This window comes from Montipora foliosa, chromosome 1 (genome assembly GCF_036669935.1).
Source record: "Montipora foliosa isolate CH-2021 chromosome 1, ASM3666993v2, whole genome shotgun sequence".
NCBI classification, from domain to species: Eukaryota; Metazoa; Cnidaria; class Anthozoa; order Scleractinia; family Acroporidae; genus Montipora; species Montipora foliosa.
In genome coordinates, this window is record NC_090869.1 from 66230069 (window position 1) to 66240068 (window position 10000).

Sequence of the window (10000 nt, forward strand, 5' to 3'; positions counted from 1 at the left end):
ATTTTAGGTAGGTCTCACCATTAATTAAATATCTTAATCAAGAGAAGAAAAGAACTGTTTTGCTAGCATACATGTAGTTAAGCACTCCTCAGTTACATGTATTTGTAAGGGTAAATAATGAGTCCTGAATCAGTTTTGGGAAATGCAATACAGAGTGCTGACATCACACAGTAAGAATCCACACCATACACCTGGCGTACATCAAATTGTCTTCTCACTTATTAGTTGATGTTGCATTTTGTCCTTTAGTGACGCAAGAGGTTCGCCGTCCACAAGCGTAGCTTTTGTAAAATATTTGTAAACTAAACGAGGTTTTTATAATGCTGAGTTTAATTTCTACATGTACATGTATAATGCAAGAAAATTGAAATAAAGAAACACTTTGCACAGGTTTAAATACTTTACTTTACTTTACTGCATTTTCCCTCCATTTTTCTGTTCGTTTCACATCTCAAAATATTGTCCATTGATACATGAAATAGTTACTGTAAATATTTAACCCATTCATGGTGCGCATGATGCGGCTGGCATTAGAGTATAATAATAATACACTACTGCCGTATCTAATACCAGTTTAATTTATCGATAAGTCTCGCTCTCAAACAGGAAAGGTTTAAAAATAAGAACAAGCGTGGCCGTCAACTGACAACAAAACTAGTTTGGCTGTCTTGAAGATGACTTTAGTTACAATCAAAGCCGTGGAGGGTTTTTTTTTTTCAAAATGAAATTGAAATTTATCTTTCACATGATTGCAAATTTCATTTTTCGGCCACCATGAGTGACTATTTCCAAAACTTAGGGTGCTGAGGAAAGGGAGTTCCTGTTGACCTTTCAAAAATGTAATATTAATACAATTTAACATTTAATTTTTGTTCAATATTTAATCACATTCAGAAAAGCAGTAAAGAGTACGAAATAATTTATAGCCATCAAGTAGTGTGATAATTACTGGTGCCATGACATGCTATAGGTGCTTGTGTTGTCATAAACATAACCTATTTCTTTACGTAGGCTAAACAAATAAACAATCCTTGTGGATTAGTATGAACAGACCATGTTGATACTCCTAAACATATAGGTCTTGAAACTAATAAGGGAATCTTTGCATAGGAGTTTGCTTACAGAAGGCATCATGCTAATTTTCAAATTATTGTCCTCAAAAGGTAAAAGACATTTTTAAACTTTTAGCTTTCATAAAGAGCCACTTGTTAGCCCCCAAAACTGATACATTCTTGGGTGGCAAAGGCACTAATGATTCCATACATTCTCTGTACAATTTCGAATGTTCAAAGCATCATTGCTCAGAGATTATCTGGTATATCGCATTCAAATTTTCAGAGATAGCTCATGATACACTTTATCCTTGGTTGAATGATTGGAAAACGATACCTAAATGTGCTAACGAGGCAAAAAATGCAAACAAAGATCTGTTGTAATTGTACGGTGCATTATTTTATTGTACCTGTTAAAACCTTTGTTATCCAAACAAAGGTTTCAACATAAATAGTACTGGCCACAGGAATAGCAGCACCTACACGCGTGTAAAATGCATGCAAGATGGCAGATTTACGCGCAAAACACGCACTGTGAAGAATTTTTGTGTAATTATTTACACACTTTCCTGTATTCTTTTACTCTTGCGTAATGCGTGCGCAATAAGCACACTTGTGCACATGATACGAGCGTGTAATGCTGCTATTCCTGTGGCCAGTACTGTATAACAGTAATTATTATTGTATGCTTTGTAATGGTTTTGAAACAACGTTGTAGCTTAATAATCTTTACATCCCATCTCTACATTGAAATATTTGTAAAAATACAACCTCTATGTAAACTCCCTAGTTAAAACTTCTTTTAAATTCAATTACATGTAATATTATTAAATAACTCTTATGAAAAATATTTCATCTCATTCTGTTTTCTGGGCTGGTCCATAAATCCATGCAAATGCATTGTAAAATTGTTGGCAGGCATAAACAGTAGAGATTCTGCATTCTCTAAAATAAATCCACTCCCTAAAGTCATAAAATACCCCCAAAATTTCAAGCACCAAAAAATTTAGTCAAAATCAACAAAACATAATATTTACTATTATGCATCAAAATGGTGCCTTTTACTTGCTCGTTTTAAAATTATCTATAGACCTCTTTCATAATGGCAGCCAAATAAAATATTCTTTTGTTTTAATGCTAATAAGCCTTTGTAGACTCGCTATGACAAGCAAATTTCAAAATGAGGGCAGTAGGTCTAATTAACATAAAATAATACAAAAGAAAGTCGCCATTTATGAAAGTGGTCTATAAGACTCTATCGGCGACAAGCCAGACCTAATTAACCAGGCATTCAACCCAGAATTTATCTTACCATCATTTTCTTTCTATTTGGCTCTCTTTATATTAAAAACAAAAATTCCACTCAGTACAAAATAGACAGATGTGACTAGAAAGAGAATAATGTATCCAAGACCAATGTCACATCTTAGTCTTTCAAAAATATCCAGTATGACTCCTCCAGTGGGTGTGGCTATCGCTTGTGGCAAAACAAGAGCCTGTAAAAAGAAGAGTGCATTAATTTTATGAAACTGTCAGTGAAGTGAGAGCAGGAATGGGTCCTCTTCCACCATTTAATTAGTTTTTGTTTTGTTTTGAGGTTCTCAGATTCTGTTCCATACATACGTTGCATTTTGTTAGTCCTAAATTTTGCTCCAAGATATCTTTCTTACGGAACTTGGCTATCTTAATGATTAGCCCAAGTGTTGCACGACTCTTTATTTGTCTACATTACGAGTAGCAAACAAAAGCCAGTTTGGATGTCTAAGAAGAATTCCCAAATAGGCCCAATCAAATGGTTTGCTGCTGGTTGGAGTTGATGATCCAGAACTTGCGAGATTTGGAGGAAGGCAACATGCATGGCTGGGTACCTTTGTGATTCATAGCCTTGCTCTACCACAAAAAGACAGAACCAGTTCTCTTACAGTTCAGGAAAAAAATTTAGCCAGCTCATACAAATCACAAGTGCTCTAGTAAGCCAGGTCATTTCCTAAAAACACTTAAGTTATCTAGCCACACAAACTATCCTCCGGGACTCACGACAAGCTGCCACAGACAGCGGGAGAAGTCACACAGCAAGTACCAACAAGTTTATGTTCACCTGGTGCCAGACGGCCAAATCTTTTGCTTTCTCTCTGTCATTAGGAAGAACATCCATCACCAGAGCGAAATCCACTGCACAATAAGCTCCGAATCCTACCCCTGAAATTAAAATAATTATTTTACACAGGAATTTAAGTTGTACAATGCACATTTCCGAGCTTGCTACAAGTAATGTACTCACCAAATGTTAGGGCCACAGGCATTGCTGCATAAAAAGCATACTTGCCCTGCAATCCAGCCAGTATCACTGCACAGATGCTCATCAGTATTGCTTTAGGAGAAAAATAGCATTAATTTCAACTTTATCCACAGCTAATTTATTAATGCATAATTCTTCAATCAACAAACTTTGGAGTTAGCAAAAACTACCCTTAATCACTGGCTTAAAATCGTTATAATGTGCGACACTCTTGGCCAGTCAGAGGAAAAAAGCAAAACAAAATTTTTGTTTTTCCCTTCTAGTTCTACCTGCACCCTACCACCTCATTACTTTGATCCTGTTATGAATGACTGGCTACTCGATTAAAGACTGTTCTACTTGAGAAACAAGAAATGTGGTTAATCATGAACAAAGTTAGCTCGGAATGGATGGCTGCTTAGTAGCTGGTGTTATTGGTTCACTTGCCCTTGTGGTTTGTCATTGCTCAGTGATAGCAACCTCTGTAGCCACTGAAAAACTATGTGGACCCCCTAATTTAGCCTATTGACTAGTAGGAGTGACAATGATCTGTGTCAACAGATTCAAGATTCTTTTCATTTTCCTGGTCCTCCCTCCTCTCCCATAACATGGTCAGTATGTAGGCTGTTACTGAGTGATGACAGGGTTTACCCATAGTTGCCATGGTTACCTCTTGCCGTTTGCTCTCCCTGATTGTGGTCTTCCTATCTATTGGCAACTACCCACTATGTTTTTAAATAACAAGTTAGTGTACCTTTTATGAACTTGTTGACTTTAAAGCTCAAATTCCAATTATTAATGGTTTCCTTCTTTTTTGCAAGTTATTCAGCGTTACTATTGGTTGGATTGACCCCCTTTGTTGGTTTCTGTTATTGAAAGTCTGCTTAACTGTTGTAGCCAAAGTGATTGATGGCATTAAAAGATGAAACTTTTAATTGGAATTCAAACTTCGCAGTCTGCATGTTAATGAAACTACTAAGGTGCACATGTTAAATAAATATAATTGTATCTGATGTTCACCTGATCCTATGACAAGAGGTTTCCTTCTTGCAAGCCTATCGGAGAGAAATCCTCCAATAACAGAACTAACAAAGAAAACATGGTTAAATGCAGATTACTATGTGATTTTATCAAAATTAATTATTCTTTGATCTAAGGTAACCATATTTAAAGAGGAAGAATGCAATAAACAAATGCAAATGACCTCTTTGTCATTTTGCTTTTGAACTACCAGGGCCCGTTGCTCAAAGCCTGGTTAGTGCTAACTGTTGGTTAAGAGGTATCAAAACTTATAGGTTTCCATGGTATTTAACCCTGGTTAACGCTAACCATGCTTCCATAAACTTGCAGACTGGGCTACACAGAACTTCACACATGTAATCATATGTGTTGCGCTGATGTCATTATCAAGATTGTAAACTGTAGTTGTTATGAAACACTTACAATAATGCAGCAGAAAACAACATTGGAAGCAAAAGCATTGCAACACTCCTCTCCGGTGACCAGCAGTTTGGTAACACAACCATATCCCCAAGCCAAAACTCAAGAAATCTGAGGAAAATGAATTACATTAGAAGCGTTTGCTAAAATTATGTTCCGTGGAGTGCATGATTGCCTCTGAATTTGATTTCATGGCCGCTTTTGCCTACGCTCTACGCTGTTGATTTGTACATGACACCGTCAGCTTTCTTTAAATAATCATGCCAAGGCTGCCATGATTTCTTGAGAGATAAGTACTGATCTTGATATCAGGGACTCCCTTACTCTCTGCAAATAGTCTGGGGGTTCTTTAATTTAATATTTAATTAGTTCTACAGAATGTTACAAGAAAGTTGTGAGATGGGGCCTGCAGTTTAATACGTCCTTGTACCAGAGGACTAGAAAGTCTAAGTTTTCTTAATACAGTGAGTATTGGGCCAGCCAGTCTGCAATATTTACTGAGGTCAGACGTTTAAAGTGATGATGATGGTGAAAACCAGTTCTTGTCATCCTTACCCTGTTACTGTCGCAACACCTTGTTGCATCAGAAATCGGGTGAGAAAAACCCATCTGAAATCTCGCTCTGTCAATCAAAAAAACAATTAAAATTAATTTTGTTTGCCCCAGTGCAGAATCTCAGTTTTCAGTATTTTTTACAATGTAATTACCGGTACGTTTTAACCCTTTGACACCCAAACCAGCCTGAACGCCTGAGTATTTTACTCTGTGTAACACCAGATGATTTTACTCGTCAACGGGGAACCCCTGGGTTAATAGTCATTGAAATGATGGTGAAATCCAAAGCCCACACAAAAGCAAAAAGGTGGATCAAAATTTAGAATATTTTCCTTACAGAGGTTTTGTGCCTCGTGCAAGCAATAAAGCAAGAAATTTTTTGAGTTTCCTCAAGAGCCCATGACTAGGAGCGAACAACTCCCATACTAAGCCTATGTCATGACATTTTTAAACACCGCTCTAATGGACTACCTTTTCCACAAAAAACAAAGGCAGTTCCAGTTCAGCGAGACTATGACATCAAGTTAGTTCGTTGTGATTGGCCATCGGGCTCCCGCGGAAGTCTCATTCACAGGAAACTAGACATTTCTAAAAATAATTAGGTTTGTCAAAACGCCTGATCGAGAACTCAATTCGAAGGATTGTTCCTACTGACGGGCTCCCGTTTCTTTCACTTATATACTTAAATAAATGACTTTTTCTTTATTTCTTAAAATGCCGGGAAGTATTTAAATTTCCCATGGGGGAAATCTCTATTCCACTGTTACAGTAAATATCGTACATACATGTATTTGATGCTAGCTCGTAAATAGATTTTTAATTTTTTTAATTTACGCTCGACCCCACAAGCTTGTCAGCTTTACTATCGTGTCAAAATAAAGGTATTCTTTCACATTTTGCACCACTGTCTGGACTCCAGAGAGTCAAGTTTTTTTGTGGAGTGTTTTGAAGCTTTTCAAAGAATGCGTATGCCATTTTTTATCTGGTCTAAAACCACTTAGCTTCGCCTCATGGTTTTAAACCAGATAAAACACTCCAACGACTTTATCAAACAGTACTTAACCCATTGACGTCCAGGGGTTCCCCATTGACAAGTAAAATCGTCTGGCGTTAGACAAAGTAAAATATTCTGGCATTAGACAGAGTAAAATATTAAGTCTGACTGGTTTCAGCCAGTTTGGACGTCAAAGGGTTAATAAACTTATAAACAGTTACAGCTGTACTTCACCTTTCAGAGGCTCCCAGTAGGCTTGAAATACAGCCTTCAGATCTAAGTATAAGATAACAAGCAACTGCTTTAAACAGTTTCATTTGATTTGCACCATTGGTAGAAATTAATTAATTCTCCTGTGGGTTTCTACATCAGTTAGAATACACAGCCCTGATGTTTTCATGCACATTTACTCAATGAAACAAAGCCACTGAATCAATGAATTGAAGCAGAAAAAACACAAAGAAAGCATAATTTTAAAGTTGGTATGATAAACATAGTTCATGCATGACAGCTAGAGAATTATGAAATTTCATATACTTGAACTCTGGTTAATGCTGTATATAATTCGAAGTGAAAGTGTTTATCGCAGTTAACGAAGAATTTTGAGCATTTGCAAACAAGCCTGGAAAAATGACGGCTTTGTTGTTCTGTTCACGCCTGGGTTTTTTCAGCTTTTTTGCAACTTCTCATTAAAAGTCACTTCATTTTAACTGCGATTATCACTTTTATTTAGAATAGTTAATTGAAAGTTGTGCTGACAACAAAGGAAAGTTCTCAGGAGTTAATCAAATTATGTCATAATGAGTATTGTAGTGAATCTGATCCAAACAATGCGTCGGTCAACACATCGGCGACATAGCCAACACGTCGGCCAACACATGACATGTACCGGTATTTTGATAGTCAGTGAGCATCAAGTGATGCGTCGACTGACAGTCGGCTACTGACAGTCGACCAACAGTTGGCCAACTGTTGGCTGAAATGTCTTTTGGGATCGGATTTGTTACCATTACCCAAAAAAACAATGAGGGGAGATAATACTCACTAACTGCCTTGTGGGTTGCATGAATTGCTGGCTCTGGACATGATAGAACGGTAAGAAGCACACAGATGAAGTACAGGACAGCTACCAATGAATATGTGCCAACAACTCCAATTTTCTACACAAATACAAATTAAAACAATGTTATCTTGTTAAGTACAGGTCTGCATTGCACGCCAAATATTTGTGGCAATCAAACATGTACTTTACTTTTGACCAATAACAATTTTTATATTTTAGCTTTGTAGCTTTGTAGATGTTGTGGTTCAACTTTTCTAACCACTTCAACTTTAATTTGTCTTTGTCTAATAATTATTCATTATCATAATCTGAAACAAAAGAAGATCAATATTATTCTCAGTTGAGTATGTACAGCACTGGGAAGTTTTGCAACAAAGTTTCAATGTTTGAGTTTCCATGTTGTCAAGGGCAACTTACTTTGTTTCCAAGAGTAACTTTTAGAGCCTTGACGTCATGAACGATGAAGCCCACCAAAAGCTACAAATGGTAATGGTTAAATCAAACTGGTCACCAATTAACCAGTCAAATGGTATCAAAACCCGAAAAGTTACCCTTGGAGAAATGAAGCAAGTTGCACTTCACAACATGGGAACTTTTATGCTAAAACTTTGTCACCAAATTAAACTTTCCTAGTGTCGTACTCAACTGAGAATCATAGTATCATTTTACTTTAAATTTAAGCCCATATTTTACTTTGTACTATGATAATTAATACAAGAATTAATATGGTTATATCAAATAATTCAACACATCTTTAACCAAACTACATGCATCTACTCCATTACATTGTAATTATAATTATTTCAGTTTATCTGCATAATTATTGATTTCTGATTTGTCCTCTTTAATTTATCAACATTTAGCAACAGTTATATTTTTCTTTTATCCCTGCAGCTCTTGCTATAACAACCAACCATTCCAGCAATTTATTAACCTGAGTTAACATTGAGCAATTTCCTGTATGTTATACTCACCGGAAAGAAAAATCCTATGAGAGCTCCAGTAACATTCCCCACTAACGTCATAGCCCCCATAACACCAGAACTGAATCCTAGTTAGATTTAATCACGTTATTTCAAATTTAAGGTCATTTTGATAATTAATTTATTGAAATTATAAGTTTAAACATTTCTTTAAGCTTCATGTAAAAACTTATGTTAGAAAACTGACCACCAAATTGAAATGCTACCGGCACGCCACCAACACATTACTGACACGTGCTATGATTGTCGTTGACTGACGAGTTGATTTCTTTTTGTTACCATAACCAACATTATTTTCCACTTTAATCACAGTAATCATCAATATTTTTATAGTGATATTATTAACATAATCAAGTTTAATGTTTCCACTCTTCATCATTATTTAGAAACTAGTTGAGTAAACATTTGAGATGCAAGGTCATCAAGTCTTTTGCAAGTCAGACTTGAAATCCAGAGGATCCCAGGTCAAATGCCACTCTGACTGCAAGATGGGGTCATTATGGAAAGCCTTGCCTAGATTCACGTCAAGTGCTATGTGCTTCTAAATAGTTGACTTTTTTCCCTGGTCAACTGGGTTTCTTTAATCTGTTGCTTTTATTCTTTTTTTTAGAAGCCCTAAGAACACCACAAGGAACATGTCTAGTATAGTCAATTTATTATTTTTCTTTTATTACTAATTAAATAACTATTTTTCAAGGGCCAGTTTTATTGCATTTTGTTTTAGAATCCTTGTTACGGCATCATGGTGCACTACACCTATACACTGTGACTGTTCAGCATTTTAAAAGGGTTTAGCTCTTCAGAATTAAGGGAGAATGTGATCCTTCAGGAGGAACTCCACTTCAAATTGAGGAAGACAGTTACTGTTACAGTAATAATCACAAAGTTCTCACCTCTTTGAAAGGGTGGTGTTAAATCAGCGATTAATCCATTATAAGGCACACTCATTATGGAGTAGCAAGCCATAACACAGAGATAAAATGCTATGTAAAGACCTGTAAGCAAACAAATTGGATAACTTGGAACTACATTTAAAGAACCAAAATAATCAATATTAATTTAAAACACCGTAAGAGTCAAAATTTGTCCTAAAACATTCTCATTCTTGTTATTCTATGTTAGTCCATGGTGCTTTAGCATGCAGTTCAAATCCCTCATAAAAAAAAATGTGAGTTGAATGTGGAGACTTGGAAAAGGAAGCTGAATCTGATGAAAAGGAACTCGTCACCTTCATATTTGAATTTAAAAAACTTGTAAAATAAAATAAAAGTCATCATTCGGCTTATCACACAGTCTATGTTAAAAGAATGGGCCAGTGCATGCAAATTTACGAGAGAGAGAAAGAGTTGTAGCAGAAGATGTTAAAAGCAACTCACTCAAAAGACAGAAATGGGTTTATCAACTGAGTTGGTATGACAAACTGACCACCATAAAGAATTTGAAAGCTGACATAGACCAATTTGGCCAACACAATGTTGTACCCAATTCGGGGTTAAGATTCTTTGTGTATTGCATTTGCATGATAATGTAGCATTCATATGGAAATACAGTGTATTTGAAACAAAATGTTTTATTCCCACAGGATCTAAATTGGGTACAACACTGAGTTTGCCAAATTGGTCCATTGGCAAATCG

At 36.1% G+C, this 10000-nt stretch overlaps 2 protein-coding genes across 3 annotated transcripts in view; one reads left to right on the top strand and one right to left on the bottom strand.

The window, feature by feature from the left end:
• LOC138005503 (alpha-2-macroglobulin receptor-associated protein-like) overlaps positions 1 to 397 on the top strand; it is a 6811-nt gene extending 6414 nt beyond the window's left edge. Inside the window, exon 4 of the mRNA XM_068851723.1 lies at positions 1 to 397. This exon is cut by the window's left edge and continues 252 nt beyond it. The gene's annotated coding sequence lies outside the window, so the exon portion shown is untranslated.
• Positions 398 to 1785: 1388 nt separating this feature from the next.
• The window catches only part of LOC138005490 (uncharacterized), a 15285-nt gene continuing 7070 nt past the window's right edge, over positions 1786 to 10000 (bottom strand). Inside the window, exons 11-20 of one of the 2 annotated variants that reach the window (XM_068851715.1) lie at positions 9259 to 9360; positions 8357 to 8433; positions 7365 to 7479; positions 6554 to 6595; positions 5326 to 5392; positions 4774 to 4881; positions 4351 to 4415; positions 3334 to 3423; positions 3151 to 3251; positions 1786 to 2548 (exon numbers count right to left, since the gene is read on the bottom strand). In XM_068851715.1, coding sequence (XP_068707816.1) covers positions 2378 to 2548; positions 3151 to 3251; positions 3334 to 3423; positions 4351 to 4415; positions 4774 to 4881; positions 5326 to 5392; positions 6554 to 6595; positions 7365 to 7479; positions 8357 to 8433; positions 9259 to 9360 — 938 coding nt within the window. In that variant the 3' untranslated portion in view covers positions 1786 to 2377. The remainder of the gene's footprint in view (positions 2549 to 3150; positions 3252 to 3333; positions 3424 to 4350; positions 4416 to 4773; positions 4882 to 5325; positions 5393 to 6553; positions 6596 to 7364; positions 7480 to 8356; positions 8434 to 9258; positions 9361 to 10000) is intronic. The other variant, XM_068851711.1, reaches the window with a different exon arrangement.